This window comes from Penicillium cosmopolitanum (assembly GCF_028827165.1).
Source record: "Penicillium cosmopolitanum strain IBT 29677 chromosome Unknown utg000005l:1.0-4006212.0:1.0-4009387.0, whole genome shotgun sequence".
In the NCBI taxonomy this organism is placed as follows: Eukaryota; Fungi; Ascomycota; class Eurotiomycetes; order Eurotiales; family Aspergillaceae; genus Penicillium; species Penicillium cosmopolitanum.
Window position 1 is genome coordinate 1,992,935 of NW_026622675.1, and position 17,750 is coordinate 2,010,684.

The 17,750-nt window shown below is 50.2% G+C and overlaps 9 protein-coding genes across 9 annotated transcripts; 5 read left to right on the forward strand and 4 right to left on the reverse strand.

Moving 5' to 3' along the window:
- Nucleotides 1-166: 166 nt before the first annotated feature.
- N7509_003805 (xanthine phosphoribosyltransferase) lies at nt 167-1,151 on the forward strand (the record flags this gene model as incomplete). The annotated part of the gene is made up of 4 exons (XM_056628442.1): nt 167-199; nt 394-500; nt 607-919; nt 990-1,151. 4 exons carry the CDS (start codon nt 167-169, stop codon nt 1,149-1,151), a joined length of 615 nt encoding a protein of 204 aa, XP_056491176.1.
- Nucleotides 1,152-1,753: 602 nt separating this feature from the next.
- On the reverse strand, nt 1,754-2,214 carry N7509_003806 (dolichol-phosphate mannosyltransferase subunit 3; the record flags this gene model as incomplete). The annotated part of the gene is made up of 3 exons (XM_056628443.1): nt 1,754-1,915; nt 2,018-2,086; nt 2,167-2,214. The coding sequence occupies 3 exons, from the start codon at nt 2,212-2,214 to the stop codon at nt 1,754-1,756; spliced, it is 279 nt and encodes a 92-aa protein (XP_056491177.1).
- A 622-nt stretch (nt 2,215-2,836) lies between these two features.
- N7509_003807 (uncharacterized protein) lies at nt 2,837-5,300 on the forward strand (the record flags this gene model as incomplete). The annotated part of the gene is made up of 6 exons (XM_056628444.1): nt 2,837-3,287; nt 3,363-3,497; nt 3,565-3,684; nt 3,744-3,878; nt 3,939-5,128; nt 5,199-5,300. 6 exons carry the CDS (start codon nt 2,837-2,839, stop codon nt 5,298-5,300), a joined length of 2,133 nt encoding a protein of 710 aa, XP_056491178.1.
- A 284-nt stretch (nt 5,301-5,584) lies between these two features.
- N7509_003808 (holocytochrome c synthase CYC3) lies at nt 5,585-6,756 on the forward strand (the record flags this gene model as incomplete). Its single annotated transcript, XM_056628445.1, has 4 exons — nt 5,585-5,662; nt 5,729-6,083; nt 6,107-6,413; nt 6,495-6,756. The coding sequence occupies 4 exons, from the start codon at nt 5,585-5,587 to the stop codon at nt 6,754-6,756; spliced, it is 1,002 nt and encodes a 333-aa protein (XP_056491179.1).
- Nucleotides 6,757-7,194: 438 nt separating this feature from the next.
- On the reverse strand, nt 7,195-9,171 carry N7509_003809 (ABC1 kinase family protein; the record flags this gene model as incomplete). The annotated part of the gene is made up of 3 exons (XM_056628446.1): nt 7,195-7,372; nt 7,438-8,777; nt 8,833-9,171. 3 exons carry the CDS (start codon nt 9,169-9,171, stop codon nt 7,195-7,197), a joined length of 1,857 nt encoding a protein of 618 aa, XP_056491180.1.
- Nucleotides 9,172-10,200: 1,029 nt separating this feature from the next.
- N7509_003810 (uncharacterized protein) lies at nt 10,201-11,534 on the forward strand (the record flags this gene model as incomplete). The annotated part of the gene is given in 2 exon segments (XM_056628447.1): nt 10,201-11,277; nt 11,292-11,534. The coding sequence occupies 2 exon segments, from the start codon at nt 10,201-10,203 to the stop codon at nt 11,532-11,534; spliced, it is 1,320 nt and encodes a 439-aa protein (XP_056491181.1).
- A 241-nt stretch (nt 11,535-11,775) lies between these two features.
- N7509_003811 (uncharacterized protein) lies at nt 11,776-14,018 on the reverse strand (the record flags this gene model as incomplete). Its single annotated transcript, XM_056628448.1, is given in 6 exon segments — nt 11,776-12,173; nt 12,382-12,542; nt 12,608-12,732; nt 12,801-13,108; nt 13,122-13,712; nt 13,973-14,018. 6 exon segments carry the CDS (start codon nt 14,016-14,018, stop codon nt 11,776-11,778), a joined length of 1,629 nt encoding a protein of 542 aa, XP_056491182.1.
- Nucleotides 14,019-14,449: 431 nt separating this feature from the next.
- Nucleotides 14,450-15,435, reverse strand: N7509_003812 (ubiquitin-conjugating enzyme E2; the record flags this gene model as incomplete). The annotated part of the gene is given in 4 exon segments (XM_056628449.1): nt 14,450-14,892; nt 14,909-15,174; nt 15,263-15,342; nt 15,409-15,435. The coding sequence occupies 4 exon segments, from the start codon at nt 15,433-15,435 to the stop codon at nt 14,450-14,452; spliced, it is 816 nt and encodes a 271-aa protein (XP_056491183.1).
- Nucleotides 15,436-15,681: 246 nt separating this feature from the next.
- sam50 (SAM complex subunit SAM50) lies at nt 15,682-17,517 on the forward strand (the record flags this gene model as incomplete). Its single annotated transcript, XM_056628450.1, has 4 exons — nt 15,682-15,711; nt 15,793-15,909; nt 16,049-16,235; nt 16,313-17,517. 4 exons carry the CDS (start codon nt 15,682-15,684, stop codon nt 17,515-17,517), a joined length of 1,539 nt encoding a protein of 512 aa, XP_056491184.1.
- Between the last annotated feature and the right edge of the window lie 233 nt (nt 17,518-17,750).

Here is a 17,750-nt window from a genome sequence, read left to right on the forward strand (position 1 = left end):
GATAAGCCCCGCCTGATAGCCACTTTGGACGCGGCCGATCCGAATTTTTTTCCCGATTTTCTGTGGGCGAGTGAACTTCTCCCCTCTATACTCCCCTGCTTCCCTTTTTCCCCTCAGCCATTTGTTCCTTTCAGCCTCTCTCTTCATTTATTTACCAACCGCCAAGATGGTGCAAAAGTTCTATGTCACCTATAACCAGGTACGCTATATTATGCTATGCGCTGTCGCGCGACCCCCTCCTCCGCGCATACATCTCTACCATGTCAAATCGGACCAGGATGAGGACCAGGACCAGTGGGAGTTACCCTACTGGGAAGGTTTAAGCAGGGGGTTGGAGTTGACTTGGAAACTTCTCCGCACAAATGCTAATCGTTTTTGTTCCACTCAATCTAGGTTCACCAGCTCTGCCAAAGATCCGCAGATGCTATCCTGAAGGATTTCCACCCTCACCTCATGATCGCCATCGGCGGTGGTGGTTACGTCCCTGCTCGTATTCTCCGGTAAGTTCTGAGCCTGAGCGAGAGCCCTATGCGATTGGCCCACACATTTCCCTGGACTGGACCGACAGAGAAGCCGAGCCGAGTACTAATTCTTCAACTCATATAGTTCCTTCCTCAAGCGCCCCGGTGACCCCAACATCCCCATCCAGGCCATTGGTCTGTCCCTCTACGAGGATCTCGGTCGCGGCGATGCCGAAGAGGTCCCCGGCACCAAGGTCACCCGTACCCAGTGGCTGGACCTGAGCTCCCTCGAGATGGCCAACTTGATCGGCAAGAACATCCTGATTGTCGACGAGGTCGATGACACCCGTACCACCCTGGAATACGCTGTCCGTGAGCTGGAGAAGGATGTCGAGATCGCTCAGAAGCAGCTTGGTCGTGAGGGTGAGAAGACTAACTTCTTCGTCTTTGTTCTGCACGTGCGTACCCCCACATACTCGTTTTTGTTTGAAGCGAGATCGCCATACTGACATCTCTTTTCCCACTTAGAACAAGGACAAGCCCAAGAAGGGCGTTCTGCCCACCGATATGATGGAGGGTGGTCGCTACCACGCTTCCGTTACTACCGAGGATGTCTGGATCTGCTATCCCTGGGAGGCCAAGGATATCGAGGAGCACGATGCTCTCGCCAAGGAGAACCCTATCATCTAAACCTAAACAGTTTTCCGTCTTGCATAGTGCGAACAGCATTCCATTTTGCGCGGTGCCTTTTGATCCCCTTCAAGTTGGTGGCTTTTTTTGGGCGAAGTCTTGTTTTTTTGGAGACTGTGACCTTACCCCTACTACTTACCCCCCACCCGGTGCTTATTATAAAGAATGCTACCGGGGTTTGTTTAAATTTACGATATCCTTTACGAATCTAGAAAAAAGTTTTATTCTTATTATAAAGTTACAGGCTGCTTGTTTCCTTCAACCATAGGGTATGGTTCGCATAATATGATCTTTATAGAGATGTCTTCTTTACTCCACGGCGGAATAGGATAGAATAGAATAATCGTGAAAGGGTATCAAGTGGATTGTATATTGATAAAAATAGCAATCAAAGAGTATTATCGTGTATTATAGAGGAGAGGAGAGGAGAGGAGAAAAGACCCTTGCATGTATTGCATTGCATTGCATTGCAGCTACTTCTGCTTCTGCGTAGGGTGCGGACAAGCTCCCTCCTCCTCCTCCTTCGCCGCATAACGCTCTAATCGCAGACGAACAGAGACACGATTGGTTAATCCAAATTTCTCGACGTGACTTTGGCGCATTTAGTCGACATCAATCTTGCCCTGGCGCAGCTCGACCTTGGCCTGTTCGATCTCCTTCTGCAGCTCGGCGTGTGCCTCGGGGACGTCGTTGAAGGTGAAGATCGCGACTCCTAGACGGCCGAGGAGGTAGCAGCCGAAAACGATGAGTGCCCAGAAGGGGAGCTGTTGTAGAAATGTCGCTGTTAGTATTGTTCTTGAGGGAGGTGTTTAGGGCGCGGCCGCGCGGTAACGGAGTCGCAAACGGAACGTATCGAACGAACGTACCACGGGGATGATTTCGGTTTGGAAGGTCTTGTTCAGGGGGACGAGGCCAAGGTAGGCGACGAGGTAGAGCTGTTGTATGTTAGAAGATGGTTCTCGGTGTCTTTATTCCGGTCTTTTGGGCGGGTTATGGTGGAGCTCGAGTAACGTACAGAGGAGACAAGGAGGAGGACGGAGACGGTTTGCTGAGCGCGTGTCATGGTGGCGGATGTTGGCGGGATAGGGTGCGATGGAATGACAGGAGAAAGAGTGTAGAAAGAGATCCGATCACAGATCCAGATCTAGATCCAATTGACCGCAAAGAAATAGAAATAAAGGAGAGACGGGGGGCCGGGTGGAGGTGATGACGGGGGAGCAGAGGCCAGCTTGACTTGCGCGGGTTGGCAAAGGCGGAACTCCAGGCGGAGTAAGACTTGGAGTAAACATGGGGGATTCGGTCGCATAGTTACACCACAGGTGATACGAGGAATGATGGGAGGTAGATTAGGTATAATCTGACTCTTCTCTCTTCTCATTATTTTCTATATTTTTTACTATTTTTATTTGATTTCTTCACGGTGTACAATGGTGAATCCCTCCTTGAACTACCTATGGTCCACATGGCTGCCTGAATCTCCCCTCAGGCAGCACTCCCGCTCTCCTTGCCAGGCCCGCTTCATATATGCATTAGCTTCGCTTCCCTGTCAAGAACCCTTGACCAATTCTAGTGGACCCTATCTAACTAATCCCTCCCCTCTCCACAGACTATCTCTAGTCAGGAAACGAGCCTCCACCACTTCCAGGCACACGGTCGGCAGCCTGGCGCCAGAATCAAAATAAAAAATGGCTTCGATAGATATATCTAATGCCTCTGTGGCACTGGCAGGTAGCAAAAATGCTAGCCAGCAATCAGCAGCAGCGAAAGCTCTCGGGTTCAAACCTTCGATTGAGGAGGTTCTGTCAGATTTACCAGAATTGTCTGGCAGCTCAGAGTCCAGCTCGTTTCCCCAGCGAAACTCAGAGACCCTCGCACAAGACGAACAGGAGAAGATGTTCCGTGCCTTGAAGAATGTGCTCGACAATTTCGAGCCCTCAGATGACTCGGAATCACCCGAGAGCTTTGATTTGAAGGAGCTTCAATCGTCCCTAGAACAGGCGGATGCGGATGCTCGCCGTGGCGAGCGAAATGCCGGGCCGTTGCAGAATGTGCATACCATCCTTTGCAAGCTGTGGTCTGTCAACTCGGGGCTTTTGAGCCAAGCCGCCGAAGCTCTGGCAAATGGGAGCCGTGATCGTGAGTCTAGTGTTGATGGGCTGAATTGAATCGCTCAACCGTTGGCAAATATGCAATTCCACTGACAGTATCCAGCTTCCTGGCGATTCCCGATTGGACAGTCTGGGATTTTGAAGTTCTTCTTGGATGTTATTGCCTCTAAGGAACAAGTCGAGACTGGCTTATTGCTTCATTCTTTGCGTTTGATTGGCAATTCTTGCGCCGATACAGGTATGTTTCAATCCTGGCGGGAATTATCTCTGACCCGCGGGCCTGGTAACAATTGACACCGTTGTAGATGAGAACAGAGAGATTGTGGTCAAGGATAACTATACACTGGCTATCATTCGACATTTCTTGAATCCAGATATTATACATGTGGCCATCCCGGTGATCTACAACATCTGTATGGACTATGGTAAGCATATTGTCCTTTTCTAAATTAATCTGCGAAATTTGCTAATGAGACGGATACAGAGCCTGCTCATTCTCAAATGGCTGCAAATAGGGCTGCCTATATTATCTTGAGCTTGCTCAAAGATGGCGCGATCCCAGAGAACGAAGCTCTGCTGGGCTTTGCATATGACTTGATTGAGCTCTCCTCTGAACAAGGTATGAAACATTGACCCCTGATATTGGTGGTTTCCCAGCTGACTCTAGAAATTGAAACAGCTGCCGGGGTTGAAAACTCCCCAGATGGCATCATCTGGCTCATTCTGGAGCTTGCTTTGCACGAAGACATCGTCTTTGAGCAATACTCCTCTCTGGTCAATTCCCTGTCCGCATATCTGGACAAGGAACGGTTCCAGAATGCTTGCATCGTAAACAGCATGGTGGAAAAGACCTTGTCTGTTCTAGAACGCTCCTTCACCATTGAGATCGACACATCCTCGAAAGAGGACGTGCAAAACATCGCCCAGCTCCGTCTGAAAATCAACACGTCTCTGGCCGAAGTTTCCGCGTCGCCATTGTTCGCAGAGTACTACCCCCTTGACTCAGAGCTCTCAAAGACTCTCAAATCTTGGGTCGTGGCGGATGAGGACCAGCTCCAAATTTGCGCATGCGTCATGCTGGGCAACTTAGCCCGTTCCGACGAAGTTTGTCAGACAATGGTGAACGATCTTAAGATCCACGAGGAATTGATATCCGTATTGAACAGCGACGACGCCCGTGGCGCAGTCCTACACTCTGTACTTGGATTCTTGAAAAACCTCGCCATCGCGGGCGAAAATCGTCTTACCCTCGCGCGGGCTGGGATTATTCCTGCTGTATCACGTCTGTGGGCCTATGACTCTGTTCCGCAGGTCCAGTTCTCCGCTTCAACTATTGCCCGCCAAGTGATTATCTCGTCCATGGAGAATATTGCGCGTCTACTGGCTCCCCTCTCTGAAGACCCTGACTCCCCGGCTCATCAGCGAACCTATCTTTCCTTGCTCCTGGCACTTTTCGAAAAGACGGACTCAGCGCCAATCAAGACGGAGATTGGTCGCACTGTTGCCTCTATCTGTCGCACTGTCAGTCCTAAGGCGCGAGACGGAGATGCGGAGGCTTCTTCGTTGCTGGAAAAGCTTTTCAAATTGCACGAGGGTGTTGCTAATCCGGTTGGGTCTATGATTACACAAACGCAGTGGCCGGTCGTTCGAAGTGAAGGGTGGTTTGCTTTGGCACTCATGGCAACTACCGAGTCGGGTTGTGTAACAGTAGTGGACTGTCTCCGTAACGAAGAGGTGATGGAGGTTTTGAAGACGACTATGGCTGGCGAGCCCCCAAGCTCAGAGGAAGGTACAGAGACGAACCAGACTCAAGTGCAGAAGGACCATGGTAATGCACTTGTCCTGCTTCAGGCGCTTTTGAAGAATGAGGTTAGTTCCATCCCCAATACCCTGGCAAAAATCTGAATGTTTGTTATTGTTTATGCTAATTGGTGGATAGTCTGATGTACTTCCGATCGGCTACAGGGAAACCATGGAAGATTTAGTGAAGAACCACGCTACACGCCTTTTGGATGGTAGCCAGAGCCAGGACACTTCATGATAACTTCGAGGTGCATAAAGATGAATATAATGAGAAAATAAATGGGTGATATAAACCTGCATTATGAAACTTGAACTATCCATACAATATGTTCCTGGTAGATGGGATGCCCTGCTTGGATATACTCCCGCTCTCACTGGCTGCGTCCAATCGGCGATAAGAACACGCTTATCTAATCAATGATTATGTCATCCGTCGCGATTGTCAATTTTCTCCCCGATCTTTTATCGCGCGCCGACCAATCTACTTTTCTACTTCGACAAATTTCCAATTTTCTACTCAAAATGGGTTGGTTTTGGGCAGACTCGCAGCCAAAGGTGCCTGTGGCACCGCACCCAACAGCTCCTGGGGCCGCTATTCCCGTACGTCTCCTCAACATTGACAAATATCCAATTTAGTGACGTCTCCATGCTGACCCTTATCAACAGCCCGGATGCCCAATGCACGAGTCACAACAGTCGAAACCCTCACTGCCCGCCGCCGCGCCTGTGCCCGAGAAGACCGAAATACCCAGCAGCTGTCCTATGAAGAAATCCGCCGATTCCCCATTCTATTCCGCGCCCAACTCATCCACCCCGGAAACTCCGCAATCTGCACCTCCGGCGGCGCCGCAGAAATCAACATCCACTTTATCCAAACTCAACCCGCTGAACTACATGTTCGCCTCTATCTCGCAAGAACGCGCTCCGAACCAGACCGTCGACTTGGGCGTTGATCGTGAGGTCTCTTCCATCCCGCGTGGTGACGCGGAGGGAAATCGGAGTATCCCTCCGCGCAGCAGATGTACAACGCCATGTTGCGCAAAGGTCATACCGATACGCCCCAGGACGCGGTTGAGTCTATGGTTGCTGTGCACAATTTCCTGAACGAGGGCGCTTGGGATGAGATTATTGGGTGGGAGCGTACGTTCGCTAAGGGTCTCGGGGCTGGATGGGACCGGTGCCGTCGCGGCGAGGAGAACCTCGCTTTCAACCTTATGAAGGAGGATGCGTTGGGTCAGGTTGATGAATCTACTGAACCCCGTTTGATTCGATTCCAGGGTCGGCCGCAGGAATTGAGTCCTAAGGCTCAGTTCTACCAGCTTCTGGGCCGGGTTTATCCGTCAATGTTTGAGTAAGCTATTGCTACGCTACTTTCGCGTGGACCCTACTTGTAAGATATATGGCTAACATAAACCTTTTCTTTTCTTTTCAGGACAAGCCCTCCTTTCGACCGTCATGACTGGTTCGTGCAGCGTCGCACGCCATCCGGTTCGAAGGAAGTTCGTTACGTGATCGATTACTACTCCGCACCCCCCGAGCCTAACGGCGAACCGGTCTTCTACCTTGACATTCGTCCTGCACTGGACACCCCCACTGCTGCTGTTGAACGGCTCATGAGATGGGGCGGTGATGTTTGGTGGAAGGCTAGTGGAGGTGTTGTGAGAGAACCCGGCCATGCTCACCCTCAGGCATGAACATGAAATTCGACCCCAAAGCAACTTGTTGAGCGTTTTGATGCTCCCCTCCCCTCTCCACACTGTACATTTATAGACATGGCACAGGCGTTTTTTCATGGTTTTGTTGGACCTTTTCTCTTTTTTTCTTTCTTGCCCCTTGTGTTATAACATACGTGTCTTAGTATTGCATTTTCATTTTCATTTTCTATTTTCATGTGCAAGATGATAATGTTACCAAGTGATGGATTTTGCCGTCATTGGTTGGTTGGAAGATCTCCGATATTTGCGTTTTTAGCTTTAATTGGAATATGTAAATTTATTTTTGAACTCATTCAATTGGATCGGCCTGAGCTACTAATAAAACTTGAAGTAGTCTGAATGAATCGCTTCGTGTCATTGAAATTATCGTATCTGAAGGGAGAAATGCTTATAGTACAAAAGGGGGAGTCTCTATGTCTAGATGTTCGGCGATAGTTGATCATACTTAACGCAATGTTCCACACTCTCAATGCTGGCCTGCAGCAATCCGCGAGCTTCGAGGCCAACCCAGACCCGAAGCATCGAGGTATCACCGGAGCGAACGGTCTGTATGAAGGTGGAGCCGGAACCCAGCTGTCGAAGGATGGGCAGGGCACTGTGGAAACGTGTGATTAGCGGGTGTTCCTCAATATTCGAGTCGGCGTCTGTGGGAATACTAACCTCTTGAAAAGATCTAGATCGGGATTAAGGCTTCGTCCGATACCTTCAAGTAGGAGACAAGAAATAACCACATTGACAAAGTCTCCTTCAAACCGGACATGATGTCCACGAACCATGGTCAATACCTCGCTCAGAACGTCGCCGATTCTAATATTTCCCAATGCGAATGTCCGAGACTTGATGCTAAGAACGAGATGCTGCATTTTCAAAGCAAATATCTCCGGATCAATGACTTGCTCTGGTCCACGGCATCGCTCCACCATTAGATGGCCTGCCCGGTAACCATCGAATTCAGCAATTGCTCGGAAAAGATCCAGGAAATTGCGTCGATTTTTGTCATTCAGCTGAGTCACTAATCCGGTGTCGATAAAGATGAGCTGTGGGCGATAGCCCTCGTCATTGAGTTGCGCTAGGGCAGATTCCCATGTCTCGCTGTTTCCGATATGCGGGCGTAATCGAGCAAGTACAGCCTCTGTCACGTCGACTTCAGCTCGTGTGGGGGCGTCGATTGCTCGAGATTGCTTGCGAAGAGAAAGATCCAGTTCACTGGGTTGGTAGAAGCGGACCATGATATTTCCCGGGTGAAGATCAGCATGGACGAAGTTATCAATCAAGAGCATATGCAAGAAGGCATCCAGTCCTTCATTTGCGATCTCGTGTTGATAAACACCGCCTCCCGTTTCGAGGAAGGTTGCGAGTGGGATTCCCTGGGCAAATTCCTCGACCAGGACTTCGCGGGTCGTGTAGTCCAGGTATGGATATGGGAACCAAGCCGTTGTGCGAGACTTGAATTTTTCGCGGAACATGACCAGATTGGAAGCTTCGATTCGAAGATCTAGTTGAAGTTTCATCATTTCGCCAAATTGCTGGACCTCATCGGGAAAGGACAGCCAGTTCATTGTGGGAATGGCATTGATTAATGACGCGAAGAATCCCATAATTCGAAGGTCTCGGTGAATCATCTGTTCGACTTGGGGATGCAGGACTTTGATAGCCACGTAGGAGGAAGGGACACGTTGGGGTGAGCTCTTAACTAGAACATTGATGTTCTTCTGAACCTTCTCGCCGAGTGTGCTGGGTCCGAGCCCGAGCTCCTGGGTGCTGGAGGCTAGGCTCGGTTTGAGCCTTGCTTTATACACCTGTGCTATAGCTCCAACGCCAAGAGGCTCTTCTTGGAACTCCTCGAATATCTCTTCGAATGGCAAGCCATTGAAGGCTTTGCGAATCGTTTTCTTTGTAGCATGCAAGGAATGGGCTGGTGCATTTGAATGAAGCGAAGACATTATGGTGCACATCTCTGGAGGGAAGATATCGGTTCTTGACGCGGCCCATTGGCCCAACTTAAGACGAATTGTGAGCAGAAGTTCATCAATCATGGTAGAAGGGGGTATTTACCTTGATAAAAGCAGGACCAGCGCGCTCCATGGCTTTCACCAGGAAACGGTACCACCACAGGGTTCCAGAACGCGCGTTGTTTGGACCCTCAACCTTCCGGCCCAGCCATATTACCGGCACAGTGATAACAACCGGTACAAATATCGCAGCGAGATGAAGAAACCGAAATCCGGTCGCAATAGGGTCATAGATATACCGGTACCAGAAGACCCATACTGTTTGACAGACTCTTGAGAGACCCCGCGCATCTGCAGCAACCGCTTTACGGATCTCATCGCGCGACGCCTCCAGCATCTGCATCTCTGCGGTTATATCGCCTCCATCCGAGTCCTCCGCCATTTTGAGGAATGCGCTGGGCGCGAGGGCAGCCATCACGAGCCCGCCGATGATCGGGCCCGGATCCGCCCCGTTTCGGGGTGTGTTGAACAGGGAGTCGCCATGATGTTGTGAAATGGTGGCGCGGAATACGCGGCAACCCGCGGTTGAAACAAAATCGCCTGAGGAGGACCGTCCTCATGGTCTGTAGTGTATTTTCATGGAGGACGCTCTGCAAGTATGTATGTGAAGTGGATGTGAGGTGGAACTGAATTGAGGATCGCGGACAATGGGGACGGAAGCGCTGATAGCCCCGATAAGCGGCACGTGTTACGACGTCATCGTAAACAATCTCGGAACTTGGCAGGCCGAGGTTGTTCAACAAGGATGATCAAGTAGAGAATTGATTGATTGAGATCATAAACGGAGCATAAATTATTGTAGAAGGCTAGAAGCACTGAAATTAGTGGGATTAATATAGAAGGGCCCATCATATCCCGAGGTCCTGAGGCTGTATCTACATAATCTCCACTGCTAGTATAATTGCAATGATAATAGTACTCCATACTAACAATCAAGGAGAGCAAACATACACTTGACTAGTAGCATAATAATGAGAATTATTAACACAAGTCTACAGATATATTCAGTTTCATAGATACTAGTCTGATCAACTTTTGTTTTTCCCATTCGAGCTTCGCCCGAATCCGAATCCAGCAACTGGGTCCTCCACATTCCAGTCTACATTCCTCAACGCCACCCTTTATCCGTTTTCTTTCTCGCCTTGCTAATTCCGGGCTTATCGAGTCCGATCGTCAAAAAAACTCCTACCAAAAGACCGAAGTCGACACTGAAGAGCACAATGGCTCTCCAATGCACCCCACTATATCTCCGAAGCCCCGTTTTCGGGACAAAGAGTTTATTGAACGACGCAACAAGACAACTTTACCCTGCATTAAATGAGACCATGAATCCCCCGATGCCTAGGCTGGCTTTTTACCATCCTCAATCTCTCGAAGCACCCTCTAGCTTGCGACCCACTTGTTCATCACCATGGGTCGCCCACTGAACCTGGACGATGTCGAGTCCAACCAGGACCAGGATCAGGATCAGAATCGGTCTCACACTTGGCGCGATTGGATGATCGTGTTCACATGGAGTATCGTGGGCTATCTGGCACTTATCACGACCGTCATCGGCTATTTTGATCCGTCCCTTCTACCCGTCGATCCAGCGGCGCTGTTATTCAACAAAGATATCTCTCCATTCTATGCATTCTCGCGCGGAGGTCATTTCTCCAAACCGTCAGGCTTTAAGATCGTCGCTCTGGTTCCTTTTAGTAACCATGAGCACACTTCGATTCTGGAATGTTATTTGCAGGTAAAGTTTGAATCTAGTCAGCTTCCTGGGAAGGTTATGCTAAACGATTCGCAGAAAAATTTAATCCACAACCACGGTTTCCTCGATCAGGTCGTTTTCATTCCTCAAACGAACGACGCCACCAGTCTACGCTGGCTCAATTCTCTCGTGGAAGAAACATCCGAATATGCAATCTCACCAGCTGGAAGAGACATGGATTGGAAATTCGCCCAGGATAACGTCATGTACATCCGGATCGACGGGGACGTTGTTTACATGGAAGACCATACCATTCCAACGATCGTCAAAACGAAACTAGACAATCCCGACACTCTCATGGTCTCTGCGAACGTCGTCAACGAGGGTGCCCTCGCTTCACTGCACAGTCATCGCGGAGTGTCTCTCCCTTATCTGCCCGAGCTACAGCATACCCCGCAACCATCTCGATCAAAGTCTCAACTCGAACACGATTGGCGAGCCTCGAGTCTTCCATCGTGGACAGGACCAGCAGACTTCAAGGTTCGAAAGGACTTCAAACCGCCCTTCGAGGGTCATAGATGGTTACTTCCGCGTGAATCGGCCACGGATCGCGATCCGATTGCGGGATCGGTTTATACAGATACGGGTCCTAGTATGTCCGACTGGACGGTTGGTGCCCAGCAACACTATTCCTTCTTACACCATCTTGAACTGGATAATTTGGATCGGTATAAGTTTCCGTTATGGGTTAATCCTACCGAGCCTGTTACTATCAATTTTGGTTGTTTCTGGGTAAGGATACCCAGGGCCTTCGCGAGGTCTTCGGTCATAAATCTAGTGAAGAGATCTATGAATCTTGGGCTGGGTCGGATGGGACTCGGCCGAATGTTACTATTGATGGTAAAGGTCTTGTTTCGCATTATTCGTCTCGACAGGGAGTTGAGGGGTTGGATTCGACTGATGTTTTAGAGAGGTATCGGGCTTATGCGCAGGAGAGGGTTTGTCGACCGAGTCAGCGTCAGAAGAAGCCTCGCTTGGAGGTTGATTAGACCTGACTGGCTAGATGGCTGATTCGGGGAAGGTGGATGCTCAGACTTGTATATAGTAGCATCCTGAAATTCGGATAAAGATAATGCACATAACTAGTAATTTCATACTATGCTATTGACAAACCTTTCCATACTTGGATCTCAGCTTACTAAATATCATTCATTGGCTTTTTACGGGGCTTTCCTCGGCATAAACTGTCAATCGAGCATATTATATTATGGCAAGTCATCGTTTATCTTATCAAGCTTCTTCCACAGGTATTACATAGCCAGACATAGCTTCCTCCCAAACACACCTCCAATCATCATCCTGAGTACCAGGAACGAAGAAATAATCAGCAATAATCCTCGAAACTTGCTCCCAACTCTGCCATTCGCAAATCATAGCAACACGAGCTAACCGCTCAACAAACCATATCCGCTCACGATGACCAATGGATCCTCGAGCTCCGATGAACAATGCCCAGGCAAACAGATTTAAACTTTCTTTTGGCAAATGAAGAAGACTCGATATCTTGCAATTGCCGACAGCTTTAACGAGGTGTTTTGTCAGGGCCCGGCCAAGGCCAGACGAAGGGGGTGAAACGATCAGGAAATTATTCAAAAAGCAGATTACTGCTACGCGTGCGACGGCTTCAACTGGGTGGAGTTTTTTTTCCCGGGTTGTTCGGGCCAGGTTCGCTCTCGCTGTCTCCATATATGTAGCTTAAGAGTTGATGTTCTGATTCGCAGTTGAGCATGCGGAAGAAATGGTGATCGGACGGTTCGAGTTCGGAAGACAGTGTTATGGCGACGCCGTAGAAGATAACATCTCGAATGACGTTTAGTATTCGGATGAGGGGTGGACTGAGAAGGGTGTTTGCGAAGAATCCCAAGCCAAGTTGATGTAAAGATGAGGAAGGGGGTGGTCGGATTCGTTGTTGAATCGCTTTAGGAACGGGTTGTGCGTCCCAAGTCAGTGGGAACACGGGTTTGACTAGCAGGCCGGAGCCAGCTTTGACATCGGAGCTAGAGAATCTTTTAGCAGATGAAGATTATTTTCAATGTTAGTGATCAGGTCAGGTTATACATACGTGATTATGGCTGTTAAAATAGAAGCAGATTGAATGCTTTCACCTGTAATTCCGCCACGAAGCTCTACCATGCGTCTGAGACCTGTTAAGTGGATTCGAGCTTCGTCGAATAACCCAGCAATTAACTGTGGCAAAGGCATAGATTAGACAGTGAGGCTTTTAGACGACCCTAAGCCTATGGGCTACTACTTACTGAACCAGTCAAAAGATTCACGATCGTGTCAAATGCCTCATTGGTCAATGCTTGTGTAGGATCTCGAACTTTCACATTCATTTCTCGAATGCACTTGGCTTTCATGATACAGTAATCGGGGTCATTGCCGGCTTGCTTGTCGTCGGGTTCGATGAGCATGGAATCGAGATGACTGGACGACAATGCCGCTCTATGTGCAGCGCACATACTCATGAGACCGAAGAAACTACCCGGATCTGAAAAGGAAGAGCGGACCATTAATTCGACTTCTTTAGTATTTTGACCCTTGACCTCATTTGGAAAGGTCACTGGGACAAATACCGATTTCCCTAATTAATTCGTTTCGTAAGTTCAAGCCCCAGTTCATCGAGCAAGCCCTGGATGTATGTAAATAAAACCGCTTACAATAGTATAGCAGATGTGCAACCATGCCAGGGAGTTCACTGGTTCCTGGCAATGTGCAAAAAGGATCGAGAAACCACGAAGTAGGCAGTAATCCCGGTTCAGGGTTCAAATGGGGTTCAAATGGATAGCCTGTGGTCCACTTAGTGGGACTCCTGCGGCGATATCTGCTAACGAATTCTCCATGTAGCTCTGCTTCATAGAGAGATGATTGACCGGAGGAATCGGATGCCCACCTGCCAGCGAGGATCAATTTCTGTTCTTCTTGAGACTGGTCGTATTGAGCTTTCGTGTTCACTGGCAGTCCGCCTCGACTTTGACTTTCTCGTCGTGTAGTTCGCTTTAATCCAGCGAGTCTCTCCCGTCGGCGGACATCGCGCATCACATGGGATCGGATGGCCTTGCGAGCATTAACATCTTTGATTCGCTTGGAAGTCAAGTCATCATCATGATCGATAAAAGTAAAAGATGGCCGGTCCAGCGGTGGTGCGTTTGGCTGGGATGTGGGATCTGAAGTCGAAGTTTAGTGTACATCTCAACTCGAAGCCTCAGGAATTAAACGCGGGGAGTGGGGGAAGTGGGCGACATGCAATTCGAGCAACAAATGAGAATTGATGGGGGAAAACGCCTCTAACTGGGCGCCACGCAAACGGACAGCAATTATAAACTTGAATGCCAAATATACTAGTGCAAATACATTGAAACAAGGTGCGGCCCTGAGAGCAAAAGCAAACAACGCCTAGGCGCATAAAGCACAGAGCAGCACGAACCTGAAAGGGAAGCTCGAGCCAAAGAAAAAGACTGCAGGTGATCCATTGTGGGCCCGAAGGCCAGAGCAAGTGAAGAAAAGTAAAAAAAGCGTGGGGGGAAGGCTGATTTAGAAGAGAAAAAGGAGTAGTTACGTTGTCAATGCGGGGATTCGAGCGGAGAAGACGCTGACCCGGTGATGACCGGTGTAACGCCTCACGCGGCTCTTTACATGGAAACACCGGGGAATACCCAGGGTACTTGGCCACGAGATGCCAGGGGGGAATGACAATGAGAATGGCAATGGTAAGATATATTCAGTAGAGATAAAAAAAAGAATAGATAGAATATCCCCATTGGAAAAGAGGGAGTCCCTCCGTGATGCGCCCGGAGATGCCGCAAACCGCTAAACACAGAAAAAAAAAAGACATAATGGCCAAAGATAGAAAAGAGAAACACAAGAGCCAGGATCACGAGCACCAATTGTTTCCAGTGTAGAATCATCCCTGCATGTCGCTGACAAGTCGTGAAAGTAACGCATAGCCAAAGAGTACAGCCAGACCAACCCAAACGCGATTCCGTCGCACCCAACTTTGTCCGGCTTCCCGCGCCACATGGCCACCTTCCATGACTGCCCCGAATCCCGGGCCACTTCCATTTGGTCGCCGACGGAGAGCACTGGTCTCCGGGGAACACTTGATTGGGGCGTTGGGATCGGGCAGGATTTGGCCGGTGGCGGTGTCGATGCGGTGCTCCTTCATCCATGTCCAATTCTCCTGATCCAGCTCTGGCCATTCAGTCCGGAACTTTAACCCCCCATCACCTGCCTTGACATTGTTAATCCCCTTGGTTGTTCGGGCGACACCTGGAGTAGCGTTGGCGTGTGAGCCTCCACCGGTCGAGTTCCACCATCGTGATCGGGCGGCGAGTACTCGGCGTTCGCCTTCTGAAGCGCTGACACTCTCCCGTGGTCATTTCTTCGCTCGTCATGAATGAGAGTAGTCCGATTAGAATTGTGGAAACCTCCCATGCGGGGTTGAATGACTTGGGGTGGAAGTCGGAGATACTGAGACAGAGGCGGGTGGATGGTTGGAATCGGCCACTAGGTGTGTGCATGCGAATCGCAGGAGGGGCGAAAGGGTATTCCGGGGGGAAGATCAAAGTGCCCCAGTATTGTCCATTCTCATAGGGAGTCCCCGGAGGACCGGTCAGGATGTAATGCCATCTGGCCGATTGTCAGCGCTGAGTACTCGCAAGGCGAATTCCAAGACCAAAAGGGAAAAAGGACCAGGAATAAAAAAAGAGTCACATACTCAAGAATGTTGGTTTCCGACGGGTGTGCCACGATAAATGGTGGGGGGTTCTTTTGAATGCTTTGGTACTCGCGAGTAAGCTGTATACGCCCACGGCTGTTAGAAGGCATGGCTTATCATTCATCGATTGGGGTCTGGCCACTCACCCGTTTGAAAGCCGCTTTTGTCGCCATAATCTTGGCGGTTCTGATCAAGTGCGCAGAAGGGAATGCAGAGAGGTACAGTCAAGTCGAGTCGAGAGAAGCGCAGTGAGAGAAAGAAAAGAAACGGACAAAGTGGACAAGTTCAAAGTCCGCAAGCGCAGGCGCAAACCGCTGCCATCGCCCGATGGTCACGTGCCCCCATCGGATTCACGCGACTCACGAGGATCTCCCCGGGGGAAGGTCGCCGATAAATCCTGGTCCATTGCAGTCGTCACCATGTCCTCCCTGTCGGCCGAAGATGGCGATGTACGTGGTATTTCTATGCAGTACATGCATTAACTACTTCCGTTTTGTGTCCGGCCATTGGTTGCTAATTTGTCGCGGCAGATCTTCGAGCGCTTGCAACAGCGCAAAGACCCGCAGGTTCTCGAGGAGCAGCAGCAGGCCGTGAATGAGCGGACACAAGCAATTCTGCAAAAGGCTCAAGCCCGTCTGGGTGAATTGGTATGATTGCCGACCTACTATCATACCCTTCTACCACTCCCTCAATCCGAATGGCACTTCCTATGGGAGATATTCCCATATCTGGAGCTTGCGGAGCTTTTCCCGTACCCCGGCTAACCGTTGAAACTACTTCGATCAGCTTGACCAAAACTCGACTCTACCATGCACCATCTCCTCGGTCCAGGTCTTCGGCGCTTCCAACACTCGCCGTAGCTTCCTCGAAAACGTCCTGAACCCTCTTTTGAGCGAAAATAAGAATCGGCCCTATACTCTTTCCGAGGCGTTGCGGGAGGTATCGGCTACGGCAGACAAGCTTGGGCGATTTGGTTGGTGGTCCTGCTGGAGCTTTAGCTGCTATGATGTGGATGTGGACTTTGTCTTTCTAACTTGACTCCAATTCCAGACTTGTTCCATCAGCCCATCTCTGTCCACCTGGATGAGGCTAACCACAATGGCGACCTGCGCAATCTCGATGTTCTGCTGGCGGTCCGCGAGAAGTCCCGCGTGATTCTGAAGACCGGTACCGATCTTGGAAACGCCGAGGGCTCAGCTTACGGAAATCTCCTTTGGCGCAATCTGTTCGGCGGTGCCGAGACTCTCAACCTGAATGCCTCATTGGGAACCCGCACACGATCCGCCTACCAGGCCGCATTCGAGACACCACTTTTCTGCGACCCCGACTTCCGCCTTGAGGTCGGCGGAATTGCTAGCGCTACGCAGAAGTCGTGGGCTAGTCACGAGGAGGTGCTCAAGGGAGGCTGGAGCAAGCTTCGATGGCTGTCCAAGTCCGGACATCGCCACGAGCTGGGCTACAACGGCTACTGGAGACAGATTACCGGCCTCGGCGAGGGTGCTTCTTCTACTGTCCGCGCCGATGCGGGTGACAGTGTGAAAAGCAGCATTTTCCACAGCTGGGTCAACGACCAACGTGATAACGCGATGATGCCCTCCCGTGGATACTATGCCAAGATCTTCAACGAGGTTGCTGGCTGGGGCCCGCTGAAGGGTGATGTGTCTTTCTGGAAGTCGGAGGTCGAGACCCAGGGTGCGATCCCCATCCCGATCCCCGGTATCAAGGGTGACAGCGGCGTGAGCTTCACGACCGGGTTCCGCGCTGGTCTTATGGTCCCGCTGGGCCTGGACTCGAACTCTCGTCCTCAACTCTCCCGCATCAATGACCGCTTCCTGCTCGGTGGACCTACCGATGTTCGCGGATTCCGTCTCTGCGGTCTGGGTCCCCGCGAGGGAGCTGATGCTCTCGGTGGCGATGCCTACGCTGCTGGTAGTGCGAACCTGCTCTTCCCGCTCCCCCGTGTTGGCGTGGATAGGCCTCTCCGCATGCAACTGTTCCTGAACGGTGGCCGCTTGCTGCCATTGCGGACGTCGCAGAAGGCTGCTCCCGCGACTAGCAGCGAGGTGCAAGATGCGGTGATCTCCACTGTCACTGATTTGCAAAATGGTCTACCTAGCATCGCGGCTGGTGTTGGTATTGTTTACGCCCACCCGGTTGCACGCTTCGAGCTCAACTTCTCTCTCCCGCTTGTCCAGCGGAAGGGCGAGGAGGGTCGCAAGGGACTCCAGTTGGGAATTGGCATCAACTTCCTATAGAAACATGTATCTGATTAGAGCTTAGCGAGATCAATTATACCTCTCTCCTTATTTGTCCTTTTACTCTATATTTTATCTAGCTTGCACCTATCTCAAAATAACATAAACAAATACCAGGCTCTTTTTCTGCAACTATTTAAGCTCAGAAAGAATACAAATGCATATTGCATAGTTCACTGCATCAGAGCACACGAGTACCTTAGCATGGAGTATGTATACAGAGTGGGTCCGCT